Source organism: Theobroma cacao, chromosome 9, assembly GCF_053813885.1.
Source record: "Theobroma cacao isolate CCN51 chromosome 9, ASM5381388v1, whole genome shotgun sequence".
In the NCBI taxonomy this organism is placed as follows: Eukaryota; Viridiplantae; Streptophyta; class Magnoliopsida; order Malvales; family Malvaceae; genus Theobroma; species Theobroma cacao.
In genome coordinates this window covers 49,734,299-49,757,211 of record NC_142647.1, presented here as the reverse complement: position 1 = coordinate 49,757,211, position 22,913 = coordinate 49,734,299, and the positions used below count along the sequence as shown (strand labels likewise).

At 35.2% G+C, this 22,913-nt stretch overlaps 5 protein-coding genes across 6 annotated transcripts; 3 read left to right on the top strand and 2 right to left on the bottom strand.

Annotated features, from left to right (window-relative positions):
* Window positions 1–295: 295 nt before the first annotated feature.
* Window positions 296–2,489, top strand: LOC18590957 (vacuolar protein sorting-associated protein 24 homolog 1). The gene is made up of 6 exons (XM_007016800.3): window positions 296–498; window positions 637–713; window positions 1,108–1,210; window positions 1,340–1,461; window positions 1,841–2,029; window positions 2,119–2,489. The coding sequence occupies exons 1-6, from the start codon at window positions 387–389 to the stop codon at window positions 2,197–2,199; spliced, it is 684 nt and encodes a 227-aa protein (XP_007016862.2). The 5' UTR covers window positions 296–386; the 3' UTR covers window positions 2,200–2,489.
* Window positions 2,490–5,334: 2,845 nt separating this feature from the next.
* LOC18590956 (serine carboxypeptidase-like) lies at window positions 5,335–8,005 on the top strand. Its single transcript, XM_018127682.2, is given in 10 exon segments — window positions 5,335–5,707; window positions 6,006–6,174; window positions 6,258–6,377; window positions 6,482–6,625; window positions 6,722–6,872; window positions 6,967–7,055; window positions 7,134–7,392; window positions 7,485–7,618; window positions 7,736–7,760; window positions 7,763–8,005. Coding segments are annotated over 10 exon segments (1,503 nt in total). The 5' UTR covers window positions 5,335–5,372; the 3' UTR covers window positions 7,840–8,005.
* Window positions 8,006–8,085: 80 nt separating this feature from the next.
* LOC108663466 (replication factor-A carboxy-terminal domain protein) lies at window positions 8,086–10,038 on the bottom strand. Its single transcript, XM_018127683.2, has 3 exons — window positions 9,593–10,038; window positions 9,280–9,400; window positions 8,086–8,745 (listed from the first exon to the last, which is right to left on the bottom strand). Exons 1-3 carry the CDS (start codon window positions 9,767–9,769, stop codon window positions 8,552–8,554), a joined length of 492 nt encoding a protein of 163 aa, XP_017983172.1. The 5' UTR covers window positions 9,770–10,038; the 3' UTR covers window positions 8,086–8,551.
* Window positions 10,039–10,178: 140 nt separating this feature from the next.
* Window positions 10,179–12,950, bottom strand: FUC1 (alpha-L-fucosidase 1). Of its 2 annotated transcripts, none has more exons than XM_088809776.1 (3): window positions 12,071–12,950; window positions 11,342–11,581; window positions 10,179–11,089 (listed from the first exon to the last, which is right to left on the bottom strand). In XM_088809776.1, exons 1-3 carry the CDS (start codon window positions 12,682–12,684, stop codon window positions 10,327–10,329), a joined length of 1,617 nt encoding a protein of 538 aa, XP_088665902.1. In that variant the 5' UTR covers window positions 12,685–12,950; the 3' UTR covers window positions 10,179–10,326. The 2 variants fall into 2 exon arrangements, with proteins under 2 accessions (XP_088665902.1, XP_017981957.2); XM_018126468.2 differs by having other exon boundaries at window positions 11,342–11,578; window positions 12,071–12,945.
* A 7,946-nt stretch (window positions 12,951–20,896) lies between these two features.
* LOC18590840 (uncharacterized) lies at window positions 20,897–22,699 on the top strand. The gene is made up of 3 exons (XM_018126732.2): window positions 20,897–21,154; window positions 21,262–21,391; window positions 21,798–22,699. Exons 1-3 carry the CDS (start codon window positions 21,019–21,021, stop codon window positions 22,534–22,536), a joined length of 1,005 nt encoding a protein of 334 aa, XP_017982221.2. The 5' UTR covers window positions 20,897–21,018; the 3' UTR covers window positions 22,537–22,699.
* The last annotated feature ends 214 nt before the right edge of the window (window positions 22,700–22,913 follow it).

The window sequence follows — 22,913 nt, the reverse complement described above, 5'->3', positions numbered from 1 at the left end:
AATCCAATTAAAACTCCATCTCCAACGTTAAATATCAATTAGCAAGCATCTGAATATTTAATTTATTAATTAATATATAATTCTCTTACTTAAAAAAAATAAAATTCGAATCTCCTTTTTTTAATTAAAAAAAATATGTATCAATTAGCATTAAACAGAGCTATCTGGATTCTGAATTCTTAGTCCATATCTTTGAGCTCAAATTTGGACAATTTGAGCCCAAATATAGAAGGGGCCCAATAGTACATTAGTAATAAAAAATAAAAAATAAATAAATCTTAGAAGAACAAAAGAAAATAAATTGACCGCTTAACGGTCTTTCCTGGTCATGGAATATCATCAATCAATCTAAAAGATCGAAGAAGAAATTCGGAAGGAAAGAAACAATGGAGAAGGTGATGAATATTATTAAGCCAAAACCGAATCCACAACAGCAATTAAGAGATTGGCAGCGTAGGCTTCGCCAGGAATGCCGTAACATCGAGCGCCAAATCAGAGGCAAGTTCCTTTTTCTTTCTTTTTTCTTTTTGTTCTATGATTTTGTTGGATTTGTAGATGGTGGGTTTGGGGATTTGGATTGATGGGTTGGATTTAGTTTTTGTAATTGTTGAATTGGGTATTGAATTGTTAGTTCAGATATTCAGCGAGAAGAGAGAAATGTACAGAAAGCTATTAGAGAAGCTGCCAAGAGAAATGACATGGTTTCTGCTAAGGTACTTCATTTCTTTCCTTTTTTTTTTTTAAATTAAATTTGTTTAAATGTCAGACATGATTATGAACTTTCAAGTTAATTTGGTTGCTAGCATTCAAGAGGAAATGTTTGAAGATGATAAATTGATTACATATCTCACTGCATTAAATATGCTGGCAATGAACTAAAGTCATTTCAATCTCTGAAATATAAACAAGTACATGAATGTGTCACACTCACTTGTTTAAGTCAAGAAATTACTGCATAAATTTATCAAGTATTATTCAATACATTAAAGGTCAAAGGCATTGTAGAGTAGAAGTAGGCTCTTGGATCTAGTTCTTATTATATTGTTGATTGAAAAGTTGAATTAATCATTTTTTTTCTTTTATTTTCATTTCTTTTGTCTATTTCAGGCACTTGCCAAAGAAATTGTGAGATCCAGGAGAACGGTCAATCGCCTATATGAAAATAAGGCACAAATGAATTCAATATCAATGCACCTTGGGGAAAGTGTAGGTATGATGTTTCACATATCTAAGTTTATGTTTCTGTTTTGCCTATATGCACTTTATCATTGTAAGCAATGGAATTATTACCGCTTTTGTTCATCAATTAATTTGGTTGAATTTTTCTGAAACATTGCAGCAATTGCCCTTACAGTTGGGCATTTGTCCAAGAGTGCTGAGGTTATGAAGCTTGTAAATAACCTCATGAAGGCTCCGGAAGTGGCTGTCACAATGCAAGAGTTCAGCAAAGAGATGACTAAGGTGTCTTTGCTATTTATTTATATCTTAAGTACCAAGGCAAATATGGATAAATGATGACCTTCCAGTTGATCAGAACACCTTTTTTGGCTGTATATTTTTTATTTGAGAATGATATCTGAAATTCTAACTTGTCAACCTGAACTACAAGTTATGTGTCCACATGAGCTTTTATTCTCCACTCTAGCCTTGTTGGTTGCATGTGGTTCCCATTACTTGAACGTAAATATATAAAAGTTAGACCATTTCGTGATAGGTTAAACTTTTGGGACTAGTGGTCAGCCAACTATCTCTTAGACATGATGCATAAATTATGCCTGCTATCTAAAAAGAGATGGTCAATGTACTCATCAGATAGTTTATTTTCCGCATTAAATTGTAGGCAGGGGTAATTGAGGAGTTTGTTGATGATGCTCTTGACAACGCACTGGATTCGGAAGATATAGAAGAGGAGACAGAAGAAGAAGTTGACAAGGTCTTGACATCTATTGCTGGTGAGACTGCTGCACAGCTTCCAGAAGCAGTAAGGAAGGAGAAGATGAAGCAGCCTGCTCAGACAACACCACAGGAGGCATGTTTGATACAAATGTTTTTTAATGTTCTTCTGCCTAATCTTGACTAGGTGCTAACCTGAAAGGTTTTTCCTTTTTATGCTTACAGGAAGAAGCTATAGCTGAGGGAGTTGATGATGAGGAAGAACTAGAAGAAATAAGGGCTCGACTTGCAAAAGTTCGGTCATAAGTCAAGCTTTCAGTCTTTTCCTATTCTCCTTGCTTAATAGAGAAATGGTAATCATGCTGACTAGTTTGTTGCCTCTGAGTTGGATTGCTTAATAGAGATTGCAGCCTTCTGTGTACTATATTACAAACAGGATATCTGTAAATCGGCACATTGTAGCTAATATCGTGTAATGCCTACAATTGCTATTTAGTTATTCCTGTGGGCAAGATCTGTATTACATCTAGGAGAATTGATGTGTTGAAACTCTTTATGCTCTCTACTGAGCAAGAATAAACCATTTTAATTTATAATCTGTTGTATATCTGTTAAGTAATTATTTGTTAGTATTGTGGCTAGAGCAACAGTAAAAGCTGATCAAATTCTTCTATTCGGACAATGATCATGGTTGTGCATTTTGTACTTTTCGATTATAAGGTACCCCATTCATCGTGAACACGAGCAGCATTCTGTAGTATTTTGCAAAGATCAGCCCTGTTTTCCTCTCTTGAATTGCTTATCACCCAGCATGCTTCTTTCTGCCCATCCCCACCTTGCAGACCTGTAAGGTGAACATCTGACCAAATGATGAAGCTCGAGCAAGTTTCCTAGGACCAAGTTTATCTTCTTGCCAGAGGCCAAAGAATATCATTCTTTTTCTTTGAAAATCAAGTGTAATAATTGTCAAATCATCATGTGTTCATGCTTGATGCATTAGATTTATCTACAGTCCATCGTGAAGTATATCTTTCTACTATGGATTGAAAAGGTCAGGTGATGCAGCTGAGGAAAGTAGCTGATATGGAACATGTGATTGATGAGAACTTCTTTCTTGTTGAACAGGGTCAGGATCAACATCAGCTTGAGCAAAATCTATAGAAATAGCCTCTGATATTCAACATACACGAAAACACCATTTCAGGAAATTCGTCAAATTGAAAAAGAAAGTTATCAACAGAGGTTATTCCCTTTCCATTGAGGGTTGTTTGAAATTTAATGATGTTTCTGGCAATCCTCTGCCAAAGAATCAATCCAGGGTTGCAAGAAGAATAGCAAGACCTGTTGTTCTCTGCATAACCATCAGCTTCCTACATGTTTCTGGTGTGAACCAGTCGTCCAACAACAATGTGATCATACGGCATAACAAAAGTTTGCGGACAAGAAAGAATCTCTTAACAACAAATCCCAAGTCCATCATAAAACTGCATGTTTTTTACAAATATCACACACGTGCACAGACACGTATATATAACAAGTCTTTAGGTTTCATGGCCTCCATTACACGTTTTTTCTTATCTAATTTGCAAGAAAAATTATGGGAAAGATGCGTGATGAAGATTTCTTTTTCCCACCCTTTTACAAGCCAAAGATGGTAATTAAGATTCTTGATAAATGTTGTACCACCATATTAGAGATCATGGAATATAGAATCCATCCCAAAAAGAAGAGAGTACAAAGCAAAAGGCGTCTTACTGGTATTGGAGCCATCAATCACATTCTTGTTAGGGGAATAAATGGGTCCCCATGTTCCTTCCGTTTTATTCTTCAAACGTTTGAGTGAAGTCAAATGCTTTGTCCTTCTTCTATTTGGTTTTGATGTCTTGTACGCAAACACTGTCGTTCTAACCTTGTCTTAAAAGGCCAATTTCCTAGAAAAACAATTGAAGAACAAGATGGAAAGGATAGGCATAGACATGTTAGGTTCCTGAAACAAGAATTTCGGATAAAGAAGGGAACAGGAACCTTGTACACAAACTCCCATTATTCAGTTCAAACAAACATGATTACTACATTTTTGGGATTTTAGTTTCCTAAAAGACAAATCAAATAACCAAATTATGTCATGGTGAAGGACAAACATAGATGAAAAGCAAAAGTGGCAAACCTTAAACGACAAGGCAAGTCATGCCTATATCTAAAGATGAACTACGACCTTTTGCTTAATGAAACAATAAATTATGATGGGTAGTGATCTTTTCTACAAGTTTTAGATAAACATTTGAATAACATGATAGAGACAAGCATGATCAATGATCATGGGGACATGAATTTCAATGCTACAAAAATCAGAAGGTTAATGGAAAAATCTGATCTGTTTAAACTATAGAGAGGTAAAAGATTGATTTTTTGATGATTTGTTGGGATAATTAAATTTTTGAGGAAATGAACTTGAATTCGATTTGTGGGTTATATTCGATGAATGAAAATTAATTAACATTTGTTCGATGTAGTTATCTATTTCATTGTTAGAGAATGATTTTGAAGGATTATCACTACTTAAGATTCATGATAATTTTTAAAAAAATTCGATGCATCTAAATAATTTTAAGAGTTATCCAAGTAATTTTAAATTAAATTTGGAATGATTATATATATCTTAAATTCAACTCACTTTTATCAAATTCATGAAACTAAATGCAGGGAAACATTTAAATAAATGTGGCAATCTTTAAAACTAGGCCAAGAGACTTCCCCAAACTAAATGTAGCTTAATTCCTATTAAAAAAAACTTACCATTGTTAGGATGTAAATAAAAATCTTTGAATTTTATAATTCTGAGTCAATTTTTTTTTAATTTAGAAAATACACGTGCGGACACACACATTCCTCGAGAAGTTGGAGAAAGAGTGGGGTTAGTGAGGGTGTGAGGAGGTTAAAGGGCATTATTGAGTTAGTATAGTTACCTTTGCTTGTTAATGAGAAAATATTAATGCAAATTATTAAGTTACTGTTTATCTAAATCATTTATATATATGATTGGGTCAACAAAACAATCTTTGCTTATCAATAATTTCATACCATTATTCATAATCATAGCCTTATATTAATATTTGCCAGATTCTTGTGCTAAAAATATTTTTGTAGGACTAAAACCATGGTCTCCCTTCATTTTCTTGACAACATTGATAGTACTGCTAATAAAGTCAAAATATATCCACCTGTGTGTGAAGATTAATTAAGATTCAAGCATGCAAAATAATGGAAAGGTGGAGGAAAGAGTAGAAAAGCAAATCACTGATAAAAAGTAAGAGGTTTCATACGAATAGCCAGGAGAGAGAAAAAGAACATGATGGTGACTGTTAAGTATCTTTTTTCTTTGTATATGGACTGTGTCTCCAGGTGGGGTTTGATCAAACTCTATATAAACCAGACAAGACCTGCATTTTTCATCTCCCAAGATAACCTCCCAGACAAAAATGGCCTCAAATTTCTACCAGAATATCCTTTTACTTTCTCTTTTTCTGCTCTTTGCTTCATCATTCCCAGCCAAAGCTGATTCCTTGAGGAAACACCAAGTTCACTTGTCTCCAACTTCTAGTCTGGCAAAGCAACAGGCAGAAAAGCTCATAAGGGGACTCAACTTGTCCCCACAAGGTGGTGTGAATGCTGGTTTCGATGACCTTGCTGTTGAGACTTCGAAGATTGTTGAAAAGCAATTCAGTTTCCCTGTCCTTGGTGCTCCTGGGCCTTCTATTCAGGAGTTTGGTCACCATGCTGGGTACTATAAACTTGCACATGCTAAAGCTGCAAGGTAAGCCATGAGTTCTAAATCATATGTAACAAATTCTCTCTCCTTGGATCAACATCATATGTATGTAAATATAAATTACAAGTCCTGCAATGGAAAACTATATTTCTGGCTATTGCAAACATGTACAAGTTGGAAAATCATGGCACTATTAGAACTGGTTGCTAATGAGAAATTGACGCACATACCCTGTTTAATTTCCATTCAGATTTCGCCTCTGTTCTATCATTGTATGCTAAAAGTTCCCTCTTTGTTTCTCATTAACTGATTACGGATTCTTTCTCTCCTCTTAACGTGGCAGGATGTTTTACTTTTTCTTCGAATCAAGGAACAGCAAAAATGATCCTGTAGTGATTTGGTTGACTGGAGGTCCTGGCTGCAGCAGTGAATTGGCATTGTTTTATGAGAATGGTCCTTTCCATATTGCTAAAAACTTGTCGCTTTTATGGAATGACTATGGCTGGGACAAGGTATCTGATAAGAGTTCCAAAACTTTCCTCTGATACGCTTCTATGATACTCCTATGAATCCACGTTGCATTGTTCCTTTGCAGACATCAAACATTCTGTATGTAGATCAGCCCACCGGAACTGGTTTCAGTTATACTTCAGATGATGATGACATTCGTCATGATGAAAATGGTGTCAGCAACGATTTGTATGACTTCTTGCAGGTCTGTCTCTTTCTTATTTATGTTCTGAAAACAGTTCAGGATTTATCAGAATAAAACAATTCTCAGAATTCAGTTAACTGTAAACTGTCTTCTGTACTTTTTAGGCATTCTTCAAGGAGCATCCTCAGTATGTTAAGAATGACTTTTATATAACCGGAGAATCTTATGCTGGGCATTACATACCTGCTTTTGCTGCCCGAGTTCACCAGGGAAACAAAGCAAAAGAGGGAATTCATGTTAACCTGAAGGTATATATACCCTTTCACTTCTTCTATATACCATTTGAATACAGGCCTTTTATTTTGATGTTCTGGATTTAGATTAAGTTTTGAATGGTTGAACAGGGTTTTGCCATCGGTAACGGGCTAACAAATCCTGAAATACAGTACCAAGCGTACCCAGATTATGCTTTGAACACAAGTTTAATCACACAATCTGAATATGTCAGAATTAAGAAGCTGGTTCCAACATGTGTCCAGGCAATCAAAAGATGTGGTAATTCTTCATTGCTGATATCTCTGAAAGATTAAAATCATATATCTATGTTTTTTTCTTTTGGAATTTGGTTTTCATGTTGAACCCATGTTAGGCTCTAGTGGTGGAAATGCTTGTGTGATGTCTTTCTCCATCTGCAACAATCTCTTTAATCAGATCCTGAGTATCGCTGGTAATGTAAATGTAAGTAAGATACCACAACATCTCCTTGTTTAAATACACCAAAGAAGAAATTACAGTTCTCATATCTTTGGTTTACAGTACTATGACATCAGAAAGAATTGCGAAGGAGACCTGTGCTACGACTTCTCAGACATGGAGACATTCCTGAATCTGACATCAGTCAGGGATGCACTGGGGGTCGGAGAGATGGACTTTGTGTCTTGCAGCAGCGTAGTATATGATGCAATGATCATGGACTGGATGAAGAATCTTGAAGTTGGGATTCCTGCTCTTCTTGAGGATGGCATCAAGGTGCTTATATATGCTGGGGAGTACGATCTTATCTGCAACTGGCTTGGTGAGACTCTTTGCTTCAAGCTAGAGCCCTTTTTGAAGAAAATAATTGATTGTGTGACCTGCTAAACTAATGTCTTTAATCACTTGGGGTAGGAAATTCGAATTGGGTTCATGCTATGACATGGTCCGGCCAGAAAGAGTTTGGGGCAGCTCCCACCGTTCCGTTTGTAGTTGATGGTGCAGAAGCAGGACAACTGAAAAGCCATGGTCCTCTCACTTTCCTCAAGGTCTACATGCCTCCTTCATATTTCTTTTTCTAATAATTTAAGTTTTGAAGTGATGATGACCTTCACTGTTTGCATTTGCAACCTGGGAAAACCCAAAAACAAAAACCAAAAATGCAGGTTCGTGACGCTGGTCATATGGTTCCAATGGATCAACCAAAAGCTTCATTACAGATGCTGCAGAACTGGATGCAGGGGAAGCTAGCCTCATACGAGACAGCTGACAGTTGAGAGTGTCTCTCCCAAATTACACAATCAATCTGGATTTTAGGCACAAATGCATTTGTAAATTCAATTGTGATTTTCCAAACATTTCATTGGTCCAAACAGTCCACTCTTGTGTAGCATTGGCCATTATCCAAGAAAATGAGAGTACAGTGACTAATCTAACGGATCCAGTTCTTTTCTTTCCTTTCCTACCATTGTGCTTGCTATTACTGACAAACATCTTAATTAAGCAAGAAGCAAGATAGAAAAGTTATTCACTCTAATAACCTCATAATGAGCTCCAAATCCCAATATTCTAGTACAACGTTTCTCAGAAATTGATAGAATTACCATAACCAAAAGCTACACAAGCACCAAATGGTCGCATTAAACAATCTTACAAAATACCTTAGCTCAACCTAGTCTAGAACATCACTGAAGCTTTGTGCTGAACAAAGAATACTAAGCGGCCTTTTTTTTTTTTTTTAAGAGCAATGCAAATTTCATCAACCGGAGGGAATAACATTTTCTCCTCCTTCTGAACAAGATACAAAAATGACAAGAGAACATGAAGATTTGGTTTATATACCAGTGAAATTCTACACTCAGCCTGGTATATCTCTCCAAAACTCCTTCAAAAGACTCAAGCTCCCTCTATCCTGGACAAAAGAATAACCCCACCATTCTCAATAGAGACCAAAAAAACATCTCCCAATCAGCTTTCTAACATTACATGAAGCCCCCTGAACCCTCAGCTCCATATATTACTCGATATAGATCTTTCAAGGTCTCAATCACTGGCTGAAAACCAGACCTCAAAGGAACAACTGATGTCATTCGCAGATGCTCTGCATTACCCCTTTTAGGCTTGCTCAAAGTGATTCTGAACATTTCTCCCACCAAAGCATTACTAGCATTTTTAGCTGTTTAAACATCAAACAAGCCAAAACCTTAGAACATAAATTGGCAAGCAAGTTCCCACTTCCCATCATGAGAAGTGTGGTTTTGAATAAAAAATTCCAAGATGAAATGAGCTCTGAAAGTAATTGTAAATGGAGTCAAGCCTGGGGCATGTGGCTCGAGTGCTCTGACCCCAAGCACACCAAGCCAACAAGCCGAATCGAGGGCTTGTAACAGTAAACAGTCTAACAAAATGAACAATTCTGAAGCATACTCCTTTACCCTATACTTGGTTCTTTACGAGCCAAAACAAAATCACTCATAAATTAGGAAGTCTTAAAGGTTTAAGCTTGCTCACTTGAAGAATCACCTAGCCATCTTTCAATCAAAACAGTTCCTTCGCACATAAAATTGATTGCCAAGAAAATATGGGGACAATCAATGAAACCATAAAACTATCAGTTGTAAGCAATCATAGGCTTATGGTCTACATCCTTATTCTCAACCAGCTCCACATTGCAAATTCACATAAACATTGCTAAAAGCAAAACAGATACCAGCATAAGGGTGAAGGGTCGCAAAGTCAAAGAATTGCTGAGCAGAACAACCAAAGATGACCTTAGCAGCCCTATCAAAGCACACCACGTTTAAAACCTTTGTGTCTGTTGCTATTGAGAACTGCCAAAACACCCAAAAACAAAAAACAAAAACAGAGCAAAAGAAACACTTAGCAGTAATCAACAAAAGATAGAACCTTTAAAATCCAACTAAAACGAAAGAAAGAAAAAAAAGGGCCTACAGTTGAGATGACCCAGTTAATGAAAAGCCAAGAAAAAAGAAAGAGATGAGGGGGGTTACGGGGGAACATACAAGAAGGCGAAAGAGACGCTTGAAGGGGCAGCGGCGACCTTCGCAGGTGTTGCAAAACGTATGGGAAGGGCTGTCAGGCATTGGCGTTTCACAATTTGAGCAGGCTTTGTAACAAAAGCTGGATTGATCCATTGCTAGCACTGTGCATATCACTGTTGTTGGTTTATCAATATCCATCCTTTCTCTCTCTTTCCTTCTGGGTTTCTGCTTTCTCACCCTGCGTATTTCAAGCACCCCCTCCACCCTTTTTAACTTCCTTCTTTGACAGTTTGACTCTCCCCTCCCTCTCAATATTTATCTTTGGGGGTTTCTTGTAATTTGACATAAAAATATTTTTAATTAGAAAAAGAAAAGCCAAGTAAATGAAGTATTTTTATGCCCTTCCATTTCCTATGCTACCCTCAACTTTGGCTACTAAATTCCTATCTCATTTCTGGTAGCTGTAAACCTGAACTGAGACTTGGTTACTTATCTGGGGTGACCTTCATTGACAGACTTGGGGGTGAAGAGGAAGGCATCCACAGTAACATTTTTTTTTTGTTAGATAGTTAGTAACATCCTCAATCAACTGTAACAAAATAGAACATAATTGGAACATTGCCTCTTTTTCATGACACTAACTAGCACAACATGGCCATATTAAACCATCGGGAGGGATGATTGTATGAAACAAAAAAATGCTTATAGTTTTAAACACTTCTCTGCACAAAAGTGGTAGCTTGAAATTACATAGACTATATGGTGGCAGTTTGGTTATGATTGTATGCAACTTGCTGAAGGACTTGACTACCATTGACGTGTGCTTGTGAGGTTGTATCAAATGCGTGGTTGAGAATGGAGAATCGGTCCATATGGATCCCCAGAAATGAAATAAGAGGATCTGCCCGAGACTCGCTGATAACAAACTTCAGGTACTGAGATTTAACTGTTGGAAATTGCAGCAACCTCTTATATCCCACTGTGGTGCCACTAATCACTTTCTTCCATCCACCTCCATTCAGGATCTCAAGATTGAACTCGATGATACGTTGTCCCATGTGAATTGGCTCTTGAACTTGCAAGACATTGAATGATACTGATTCTTGAAGGTTTAAATATAAGACCCAATCAGATTGATCCTCTTCAGGAGCCCAATAGGTGTAAATACCTTCTTCAAGTACATTATAGGGGCTGAATTGAGAATTATCATTGCCTCCACGTATACTGCTGGCATTTAGGATAGCAGTCTTGGCCAAATTATCTGAGAATATGGACCTCCGAAGCTCCTTGAATTCTTGGAGCACTTGAATATCTTCATCCGAAATAAGACCTGATGAATTTGGAGGCACATTTAGCAGCAAAAGACAATTTCGACCAGCTGACCTGTAGTATATGTCAAGAAGCTTCAATGCTGACTTTGGAACTTCAGATGCATGCCAAAACCAACCAGGCCTGATTGAGACATCACACTCCGCAGGTACCCAGTCATGACCATGAGGGTCTCCTCCTTGAGAGTATCTGTTAATCAAACATAATTTCATGACACTCTGATAGTTTGACTCCAAAAAGAATGAAAAGAACAAAAAAGGGAAACTGGCTTGTTAATGATTTGAAGCAAGCACCAAGCAGGAGCATGACTTCATGGCATCCGAGGGAATTAGGATGGCGTAAGCACCAGGTAGCAGATGGTTGTAAGCATACAAATCATCTTCAGCTGGACATAAATCTAAATTATCACTTCAAACAGGTGAGACAAGAAAATATGCTTACTGAGGATCAGTTCCACCAATTTCTGCATTGCTTCGATTGAAAAGAGACCAACAACTAGAACCAGCAACGCCAGCCTCATCGCCAATCCACCTGGTGTCAGGACCAGCATCAGAGAAGATAACAGCCCCTGGTTGGAGCTGACGAATAAGACTAAACCAAGCATCAAAATAATACTCCATATCTTTTTCCCCCTCCCCTTTTGCTCCATCCAACCATACTTCCTTGATATCTCCACACCTGCTTAAATTTGAAAAGAGAAATTTCACTCCTCAATTCTCAACTCAGAAAAACCCAAAATGGAACAAAATCACTATGAATATAGGAGTCTCTAAATACCAAAATTACTTGAATTGGCAGAAATTAACCAAAAAGAAACCTTGAAATTTCAAAGAAAAACCAAGCTTCAATTTAGTTGAAATTTAATCTTACAATCAGCTATGTAGAAGTAGAATGTAATGCAATAGTTATAAAACTTTTAAGTCCCATAAGCAAACGACTAGTTCAGATGAACATAAATCAATGAACAATTCAGAGCACAATTTCCTTAAATGTAGAGAGGATTAAGCACGAAAGAAAGTAAGACAAGGCCAATGTAGAGAATAAAGATTACCTAAGTACTAAATTGAGAAAATGAACAATATCAACAAGCACAAAAATGAGAAAAACATACCAAACATTAGAAACAAGATCAAGAGAAAACTTAAAAAACCAAACAAAACAATCACTTACCTAGACAACAACTCAGCCATCTGCCCCATATAGAATTCATTGTACTCCACAGTCTTCCCATAGCAATTCTCATGCCTATCCCATGGAGACAAATAAAGCCCCAAAGCTACCCCAGCTTCCTTAGCAGCCATAGCCAGCTCAGCAACAACATCGCCCTTCCCATTTCTCCAAGGACTCGCCTTCACAGAATAATCCGTGTATTCACTTGGCCACAAGCAGAAGCCATCATGGTGCTTTGCTGTAAGGATCACCCTGGAAAACCCAGCTTCCTCGGCTACATGCACCCACTGGGAAGCATTTAGTCGGGTAGGGTTGAATACAGACGGGCTGGCATGCCCTGTGCCCCACTCCGAGTCAGTGAAGGTGTTGGGTCCAAAGTGGAGAAAGAGCGCCATCGAAGAGAGTTGCCATTGGAGCTGAGGAGCAGAAGGGAGGGGTAAAATGGGCAAAGGGGGTGGCGTTTTGAGGGCGGTATGGGGAATGAAGGTGAAAAACAAGATGATCAGGATTGTCAAAGCGCGTAGCGAAATGGGATTTGTAGAATTTAAGGCTTGAGTTCGCCTGTTGATGTTTCTGATGTTATTGTCCTTGCTGTTGCTGCTGTCTGTGTTCATGGTGAAAGGCAGGAAGGAGAGGAGTAAGATGAAGGCTGAAAAGTGGATGTTTCAGTTTCAAAACCGAAAGTGTTAAATCTGCGAGAACGACTTTCTGTTCTTCGCATTGATACTCTTCAGTTCCCAGGATTCAATGCTGTGCTTCATCCTCCTTTCAAGATTGCCGAGCCTTCCTTTCGAGATTTGACCAAAGAAAGAAACCAGGGGTTGTTGCTGACAATTACACGGGGCCACGTGCAGGGAAATGCTTGGCATGGTATGGTATGAGACTATGACTGTATTTCTTGGATAAAATGAACCGGTCAAGTCAAAATTTATTAGATCAAATGTACGTATTAATACCTTCCATATTCGAATAGTTTTAACGATAAATCTTTCCAGCGAGGCTAGAACTGTAAAAATGGAGTTTGCTGCAACATTTTCCAAGTTCTAATCAAAGGCTTGGCAACGAGGATTTAGAATTTTGATGCAATTGGATGTTGGGAGCGTCGCCATGCTTTTAAGCTAAGATTGCCTTCGAGCTTAAACATCGCATTTCCTTTGCTTTCGAGATAGCTACCCACGGGCGGCTGCTACTGCCAGCTCGGGCCATTGTCATGGAGAAAGGAGGAATGGCTTTCATTATAACGCATATGTTCACCAAAACAAGAAGTCGATTCGAGCTTATCATCAAAATGTAAGACGCTTTACGAATTGGCAAAGGATGAACTTGGAAGAAAGGAAAAGAGCAACCAAATAAGATAGGAATAGTAATAAATAAGTTACTAGTTAATTATGAGATAATCATATCTAAATTCGATTATAAAATTTAATTTTAGTAATAAAAAATAATTTTTATTTTTTTATTTTATATTCAAATAATTTTTTAATTATAAATAATACATCTATTAAAATATAATATAAAAATTTTTAAAAATATATATTAAAATTTTATTATTTATAATCAAATTCAAATAACGAACCCTCTAAAATCATTACTCGTACTCTATCCAAACCCATTTATACAATTACACTTATGAATAAGGACCTTAGAATATAACTCCATCCAAACCCATTTATAAAATACCCTAATCTTAATTTAACGGATTAAATTTTGTTAAATACTTATTCACATACATTCCGTTGCCATCTCTAAACATGGTCATGGACATTCCACATTGTAATGGGCTAAAGGCCTCTGGCCAGAAGCTTTGGGCTAAGGATTGGGCTTATATCTATCCAAACGTAGTTAACCACACGAACCAAAGCCCACCATGAGGTTAGTTGTAAGTATACCTGTTAAAATGGACCTGATTCATTTGATTGGTTTATTTTTTATAAAATATATGGTGAGCTGGGTTTAAAAATTTAAGTTCATATTACAATCGAGCTTAAATAGGTCAGCTCACCAAATCAGAGGGTTGGGGTGGATTGGAGCAGGCCAACCCTATGACAAAAAAATTAGTAATTTTAATTAATTTATAAATTTATATATTTAATTATATAAAATTAATAATTTAATTACTAATAATATTATTTATTTTATATATTTTAATATATTTAATTTTTACTTATCAAATTAATAATTTTAATTTATGAATTAAATTATAAAATTATTTTATTAACAAAAATTTTTTTAAGTAAAATTATAAAAATAAATTTTTTTAAAAAATTAAACTGGCTCAACTCAATCCATGAGCTAGCAAAAGGTGGCCTGAATTGAGGTTTTAATGACCTATATCAAAAATGGACTGACTCGACTCAACTCATATTTTTTTAATCTACAAGAACTTGAACCAGATTAGCCTATATTGACAGCTTTAGTTCTAGGCTTGGCAAGGCAAAGAGGGCACAACCCAAAGTCAAAATTACTTAGTAGAAATTTATTAAATTAAACATAATTTTATCAATTTTTCGTGGAATAAAAGAATTTTAACGTCAAATAGTACTAAACTACCAATCGAAATTACAAGTACTATCTTTATTTGAGGAAACAGAATATTCCTTTTATTTTCCTTTTTGATTGGTTGGTTGAGAGGGAATATACCATAAGTAGTAGTATATGCCATTATTAACTTTCTTTTTATCTTGTTGATACTCTTTTTTTTTTTTAATTAAGTGAAAATTTTATTTTCTTTTTTGAAAAAAATTTAAGTGAAATTTTTTTATGAATTTATTGGTAACTAATAATTACTATCAAAATATCGATTTTTTTTCCTTTATTCATCTTTCCGTTTCGAGATGTCTTAAAATGAAATTTTTTTCGACTATATAATACTTTTATTTACTTAATTATAAATTTGTTTTTCTAAATTTTTTTATTTTTTATATTAAAAATATTTTTGGTTTTTTTATAAAGTTATTTTTATTTTTGATAATTACTTACCAAAAAAAAGTGTCTGCATGCCTACTACTAGGACTTACTTCTCTAGCTCAAATCCAAATATATTTTGCAAGAAATTGATATAATTTTTAAACCAAATTTTCTTACCAACCAGATCAAATGCATAGATCTTGTAAGGATGGGAGACATGACAGGAATCAAAGTCTCATGTCTAAAAAATAAATTAATTAATTAAAATAAAATTTGAATATTTTTTATTTTTTCTGTAAAATGGATAAAAAAGAGGGAAAGGAAATGATTTAATTAAAGCGTGCAATTGCACGAGTTGGTTGATTGATTGATTGATAGTTTACCGTCTGATCTGAGCCACCTCTCAGCCAACAAAACCCGCCACGTAAGTCCTCAGCCGAGTACGAAAACAGGTATTACTCGCTTTATTAATTCGCCACGTCTGATTTTGGGAGGAGAAAGGGATAAAACTGACCCTTAACCACGCGCGAGTGAAACCACCCGCACGTGGGGACCACGGAAAGAGACCGAAGGTAAAAAAAAGGGTACACGAAGGTCGAGGCAGAAACGGACACGTTTCGAGCAATAACAAGCACGAATCTTGAAACTGATTATATTTAAAATAAAAATTCTTATATTTAATTTTAATTAACAACTATTTATTTATGTTTTTTTGGGGTTGTAACATGGCGTACGCAACATGTTACGTCATTGGAGACAGCTAGTGAGAAAAGTGATTTTGTCTTTTGTCCACTCAGAATCCCAGTTTTCTTTTTTTTTTTTTTGTAATTTTTTCATTTGAAGCCTTGAGTGAGAGGACTTCTGTTTGACTTTTGCCTCATGGGTGGGTGTTCTCAAGTTTCCATTCTTTTTTCTTATTTTGGTTGAAGACCCTCTATTTATCATAATTTTCCCTTTGCTCCCTCAACTCTTCTTCAATTTTCTCAATTAGGACTATTTGATCTTGTTCTCATGGATTTCAATCCTTCAATGTCTTATAATTTAGTTACTGTTATGTGTCTAAGTATTGGACAAAGGAGACTGAGTAAGTTTTCTTCCTTTTTTTTTTAGCTTTTTAATGTTTATCGAGGGACAAATTTTTAATTTTTTCATAAAATTTTGGTGATCTCATAATTATTCTTTAAAAAATTAAGTTTAATAATCAAATGCTTAAAATATCACCGTAACTCCATTTCTCCCATTCATTGATTATAACTTAAAGTATCATCATATTACTATGTTTTTCTCGTTTGTTGATTATAATAATTACTAGTTTGAAGAACGCAAAGCGTTATCTAAGTCAATTTTTCATGAAACCGTTACGAAAATCTTGCTCATCTTCTATTCAAGACTAGATATATAAAATTAAATGTGCAAGTTGGTATAAAACAAATACATTATAGTTTTAATTTTAATTTTTTTATCTATGTCCAATAACCTCAAATTCAAATGTGCAAATATATAAAAATGTCAAACTTGGAGATGCATTTAGAAAATTAGGGGCAGAGGTGCAAAAGATGAAAATAAACGAAAGTCTTATTAATTAGTTCATAATATAATATATAATATTTCAAATTATAATTTAGGATTATAATAATAATGAAGCGGGTACAGCATGCAAAATTTTCTAGCTTAGTTTGCCAACCGTTGAGAAAGGGTAGAAGAAAAAAGAAAGTGATCTCTCTTTCTTGTCCAAGAGTCAATGCAGATGATGACACTTGTTTTTTTTTTTATTTTCTTAATTTTTAATGCTGTTTTTTATTATATCCAATCATGGATTGATTTGATTAAATTAACCATCTGTTTTGTTATCTTGACAGTGAAATCTTTTAGAACCAAAACCCTCTAAAGATTCCGTTGAGAAAGAAAAGACAGAGCTACAAAGATTCATTTTCTAGAGAAGCCCTTTTGTTTAATCAATTAAAATCTCAATTAATCTGTCATCGGTTTATAAATTTCATATACTATTAGTGAACCAATCGTTAACATTTTGTTAAAAACCCTAAAATATAAATATTCATTAAAAAAATTTAATATGATCATATTTTACGATTAAGTGATAACGTATAAGTATATATTAATAAGATTTGGGTTTAATGATTAAGTATCCTTTTACAAATAAGATTTGGATTTAGGTGTTTTTGCAATCATATGCTTGGTCTGCATGCATGGTATATATACTTATGCATACAAACAAACATAAACCATATGTCGGTGGTTTATAACTGTATAGTTACATGTGAAGGCAATAATTAAGTATGTATACTGACAAAAAGACTAAAGTAGAAAGCAAACATAATAAAACAAGATTATTAATTAAACAATCAAAATTAATGCATTCTTTGACTCATATTAGTCATGTTATATATAAGGTTAAAAGAGTCTAAAGGAGGAGAAGAGGGAAAAAGAGTTTGGGTGGAGGATATCCCTTTTAATCCTTATTTAGAAAGTTATGTACTTAAGGATTTTTTTTTTGTTTTAAAAAAGAAAAGGAACTCTTTATTGAAAGTATATTTAAAAAAAAAAGGGAATTAAGGTGAAATGTGCTATTATATTATGATCAAATATAATATTGATCAATTTTATGAGCATATTTGATTGAATTTTTTTGATATCTATTTAATTTTTTTGATTTTTGATAAAAAGTAATGAAAATTAAATATTATACAAGATATTCTGTTAATAAAAGTAATCAATTTCGTCACTTTAAGTCCAAGAATCAACAAAATTGATAGGATATTGACAAAATTTGACATTAACTCATGGTATAATGGTAAATCTGACCTTAATCCCAAAAAAAGAAAAAAGACAATTGGCTTTATGGGTTAGAGGTCAACGAGAAGGGTTAACACCTAACAATACACAACACTTTCACATTGAAAATTGAGGTAGAATTTGGTGTAATGAGCTTGCTTGCACTCTAGGTAACAGGCAGAGGCATAAGAAGAGGAACATTCAAGCCAGCACATCTCTGCTCCCATATCTTTCATTTCTCTTAAAACAGCTGCCAATGTATGCTTGCAAATGTAATTGAAAGGACAAACACACATGAAGTGTCATGTGCATGGCATGTACATGTCTTGTTTCATTACATCCATATGTAAACAACATTTAATTCACTGATAGTACGAATTGCCATTGATTTGACATGAGATGAAATTAATTAGCTTGTAATTCCAAACCAAAGGAGTACTGTCCCTATCTATGGTATGCAATGTATGAATCAATTAATTATATTAAACAAATTAAAGTAATTTGAATTTGTTGGGAGCCAATCTTGATCTACTTTCTCCAAGTTCCTTGGTCACATCTCACTGCAACAAACAAATTAATTAATTACAAAGCCAGTTATAGTAGGACGACATGCTAATTTCTATATCAGGGAAGGTGTGTTTGTATATATATATTTATAAATGTATAGCATGATGTGCTGTCAAAAATTTTAAAAAATAATACTAGCTAGTACAAGATTATTATATGTATAATTCGCTTTTATTCATTAATTAATATCTTGCCGAGTATATTATCCATATAAAAATTGCATGAAAACATACGTCCCCAGTGACACAATCAAGCTTACTAAGAAAATATTTTTTTGTTCAAAACTTAGAATCCTTCTTCTAGTAATTAATTACAAAATTAATATATGTGTAGCTTCAAAATGTTGTATTTATAGCTCTAATTAACCTAGTCTCTTAACTATCAAAATCTTTTTTTTTTAAAGGCATAGAATAGTTCATTAATAGGAATTTTTAAATCTATTATATCAAAGAGAAATACAAACTGATAAGACAATGAAAGAGAATTTCGCCTATTAGAACGAGCATTACAACGTAGTGTAAAGCTCCTTATCACTGAATACTCTTATATATTTTTGCTAACCCGTGAATTAAGAAATTTGTCTATCAAATCAATTTACGGATATTTAAGGTATCTAGCTTTTCAATGCATAAGATCATTCTCCTCTTTCCTAAATTAAATTTTGTTTTGTTCATGTTTAATTTTCTTTGCCATGGATCACATGGTTGTTGGGGTTTTCTTTAATTTTTTTTTTTGATGGACCAAATTATATGGGGGTAAATTGCTTTGTGCTTACTAATAAGGAGTCAAATTCAAACCAAGCAGTGCTTGGGAGGAAATTTCTGCTTATTACTAATATATATTTTGAGTAATATTGAAGAAAGCAGAAGCAAAGAGCCGTGGAAGTTTTTTCCACCTTTTTGCTATGTTATATGCTTTGTTTAATACATACTGTCATGTCTCCCCTGTGCCCCACATTTACTTACTTGAAACAAATTAATACTTCCCTTTTATGGCAATAATTTATAGCTTCCTTCTTCCCCAATGAGGCAATTCTTTTCATAATTATGTGATCAAGTTGCTTAAAAAGATTTCACTTCAATGATTTTCTAATTTGAAGTAATTGGATCTTTTTTATGACTCATAAGTCTCATCACCCATGGTTATTCTTCTAGGTATAGTAAGCTTTCCTTTAGTTTTCATGATCATGGGTTTCAATTAGTCATCCGTCTTAACTTGTCTCTCAAGCATTTATTCAGAGAGACAAACAATTTCGTCGACGAATCTTTTATCATGGGTTAATCTTCTTCTCTTCTTTAAAATTTTATTTTTCATGAAAAGAGAAAGTCAGACAAACACCTGTATTGGGCAATAGACTAGACGAGGAATAACCCTCAATGCAAGCATCTGTGTTTTATCTGTCATACACATGCCCTAAATGTGTAAGTGCAATGTTCACCATAAATGAGTAAACATTTCTCTTTTTGGAATGCATATTACAACCCCAGGGGAAAGTCTAATTACAGCACGACCAAGGCAAACAAAGTTGTAGTGTGTTTTTTACGACCTAGACATGTCCCATGGTTTAGGCTCATTCCTCAGGGGTCCCTCAGGTCCTCTCTTCCCTTGCGTCACATAGCAACAAAACGAGGGCTCCCTAGTTCGGAAATGTTACAATGTTCCAGAAACAAAATCTGCAACAATTGCTTGCCTACTGTTTTCACTTTCTACACTGTGGCCCTATAGCTATATATATATATGATGCGTCAACAGCTCAAAAGGTAGCTTTGATGAGTCAGTCGGAAAACACCTGATCAGGTGAAATTGAGGACAAAGAATCTAACAAATGGGCGCCCTTTCTAGTTTCAATGTGTTCCAATATTTATCATTAACTCGGCAAGTAAATTCAAATGGTATCTGAAACTCTAACACACAGTGTGCATTTTTGTCCTTTCGTGAGATGCTCACATACATACATACATATGGATTAGCTTTGATTCTTTTATCAGCTGGTCTGATTTCAAGGGATACTGATGTTTCTGTATACATCGAGCATGTGGTCAAAGGTTACTACTACTAATAATTAATGAATATCTAGTCATAGAAAGATTGATCGAATAGCCTGCATAGTCTTCATTGTTTAATTTTTGGTAACCAAACGTTTACCATCAATGAAGTTGAGGCCAGTTAGTTAGTTATAGTAATTAATGATTGTCTACCTGGAGAAATGGTCTGGGGTTTGGAAAAATTGTCTCAAAATCTAGCTAGGTCATGTGTTTCTGTAGTTCTAATTACTTCATGGGATATAGCCATTTTGCATATTTCTACTTAGCATGGACTTTGGATACCTTCGAAAGAAGGAAGACAAATAAAAAGCAAAGGGTTTTTACGCAAAGGCACCAAAAGTATTTTGTTGAGATGGAAAGTTCTATTAGCTTAGCTAATTGAGCATAGGAGTTAGAAACTGATATAACTTGTCTATCAGTTTGACTTAATGTAACTCTGAATAAATTAAGTGAAAATAGTTTTTTTTTTCTTAATAAAAAGGGTGCAGGCACCACATTTATCCCCCCACCAAAGTTTATTAGAAAGGGAGACCTTTGGGTTCTTAAAGCGGTCAGCAGATATCTAAGGGATCACAAGACTTCTGCTGGAGAGGGAGAGAGAGAGAGAGAGAGAGAGAGAGAGAAAGAAAGAGCGAGATGGGGAGGGCTCCTTGCTGTGACAAGGCAAATGTGAAGAAAGGGCCATGGTCTCCTGAAGAAGACTCAAAGCTTAAGGAGTACATAGAGAAATATGGAACTGGTGGAAATTGGATCGCTCTCCCACAGAAAGCTGGTAAAAGATAATCAGAAACAAAGATGCCTCTCTCTCTCTTTATCTATCTATCTATCTATCTATGTAGTATACTTTTCATAGCTAATTTGTTGTTGTCTTTGAATCAGGTCTGAAAAGATGTGGGAAGAGCTGCAGATTGAGATGGCTAAACTACCTCAGGCCTAACATTAAACATGGTGAATTCACTGATGAGGAAGATAGGATTATCTGCAGCCTGTTTGCTAGCATTGGAAGCAGGTACTCCTAGCTACTTTCCATATTTGAGGGTTTCTTCTTCTTCTTCTTCTTCTTCTCTCTCTCTCTCCTATTGGCTCGTGATTTCAAAGGAAAAAATATCCAAATTTGTAAGGGTATCAATCTTTTCCTTTTTACCAAAATTATCAGTTGCCTTGATGAAGGAATATTAATGAAATCTACCTAAAAGGGTGACAAAGAAAACAAAGAAATTGATTTTTAAGCTGTTTGTATAAAAAAAGAGTAAATTTCAGAAACTTGTTTACATCAAGAATCTGCTATTTTGGGATAATTCTTCTGCATGCATGCCAAGTTTAGATTCAACACCATCACCTACTTACAACTGTTAACAAAGATTACGGATTTTGCTTCTTGTGGAACGTTTTCTTTTCTAACATGTAATTTGCAGATGGTCAATAATAGCTGCTCAGTTACCAGGAAGGACAGACAATGATATCAAGAACTACTGGAACACCAAGCTTAAGAAGAAGCTCATGGCCATGACCGCTCAATCCCAGAGAAAACCACCTCCATTCCCCTCTTCTCATCACACTCCACCTGTTTCATCTCAATCCTTATCATCACTGTACAAAGACTGCAGTACTTCTTATTGCGGTACCCCAAACAGATCTTTCACAGCCTTTGAACCCATGTCATCAGTTCAATCTGATCTTTTGAACAACAGCAACACTACTAATTTTGCTACCAATTCTTCTCTTATTCACACCCCACAGAGTTTGGTGAGTCACATGCAGTATTATCCGGTGAAAGAAAATTTTCTCATGTTTGGGAGTGAACCAAGCTGCAGTTCTTCTGATGGTAGCTGTAGCCAGATCAGCTATGGCAGAGAGATCAAGCAAGAAGACATGAGTTTTCAGGGTTTTGGTGCCTCTACTGGGTATGAAGATAATCACAAGTTCATGTTAGATTATGGCACCAATAATGGAGGTGCAAATGTTAACCAATGGACTGAGAAGCCAAGTGGGTACTATGGAGAATGCTCATTAGACTATGATCTTGAAGATGTTAAGCGACTGATTAGCTCTAGCAGTACTAATAATTGCTGTAACAACAACAACAACAACAACAACAACTTCTTCATTGATGAAAACAAGACACAAGAGAAAGTCATGTATTACTACTACTGATGGACTGACTGCAAGTAAAATCAGAAAGATTTGATGGGGTAAGGGGCAAAGGTGAGGGGGTGAGGGGGGTGTGGGGGAGGGAAAGGGTTTGGGATGTGGATGGATGGATGGATGGATAGATGGATTGATAGTGGAGAGATTCAGATAAAAAAGACTTTCAGTTTCTGGGGTTTTGTGTTCTGATGAAATGAAACATTTCTTCTTTTGACAGTACATGGTAAAGCTTTTTATTTTGTGCATTTCTTTTTGGGAGGTGATGATGATGTCATTTCTGTACGGACCCCCACTGGCAACCCCCCCAATCAGAAATCAATGTTTATGAAAACTAGACAAGTAATCATCATTCTAAGAACAACAATCCTGTTGTCAAGATAAAC

Excerpts from the sequence above, each read along its gene's own strand:
- LOC18590957 (XM_007016800.3), top strand. The coding sequence starts at position 387 with ATGGAGAAGGTGATGAATATTATTAAGCCAAAACCGAATCCACAACAG. Across the intron at positions 499-636 it reads CATCGAGCGCCAAATCAGAG|ATATTCAGCGAGAAGAGAGA; the intron begins GCAAGTTCCTTT and ends TTGTTAGTTCAG. Across the intron at positions 2,030-2,118 it reads CTCAGACAACACCACAGGAG|GAAGAAGCTATAGCTGAGGG; the intron begins GCATGTTTGATA and ends TTATGCTTACAG.
- LOC108663466 (XM_018127683.2), bottom strand. The coding sequence starts at position 9,769 with ATGGATATTGATAAACCAACAACAGTGATATGCACAGTGCTAGCAATG. Across the intron at positions 9,401-9,592 it reads AGCGTCTCTTTCGCCTTCTT|TTCTCAATAGCAACAGACAC; the intron begins GTATGTTCCCCC and ends GTGTTTTGGCAG. Across the intron at positions 8,746-9,279 it reads GACCCTTCACCCTTATGCTG|CTAAAAATGCTAGTAATGCT; the intron begins GTATCTGTTTTG and ends ATGTTTAAACAG.
- FUC1 (XM_088809776.1), bottom strand. The coding sequence starts at position 12,684 with ATGAACACAGACAGCAGCAACAGCAAGGACAATAACATCAGAAACATC. Across the intron at positions 11,582-12,070 it reads ATGGCTGAGTTGTTGTCTAG|CAGGTGTGGAGATATCAAGG; the intron begins GTAAGTGATTGT and ends TTCAAATTTAAG. Across the intron at positions 11,090-11,341 it reads ATTGGTGGAACTGATCCTCA|ATACTCTCAAGGAGGAGACC; the intron begins GTAAGCATATTT and ends TTTGATTAACAG.
- LOC18590840 (XM_018126732.2), top strand. The coding sequence starts at position 21,019 with ATGGGGAGGGCTCCTTGCTGTGACAAGGCAAATGTGAAGAAAGGGCCA. Across the intron at positions 21,155-21,261 it reads CGCTCTCCCACAGAAAGCTG|GTCTGAAAAGATGTGGGAAG; the intron begins GTAAAAGATAAT and ends TCTTTGAATCAG. Across the intron at positions 21,392-21,797 it reads TTTGCTAGCATTGGAAGCAG|ATGGTCAATAATAGCTGCTC; the intron begins GTACTCCTAGCT and ends TGTAATTTGCAG.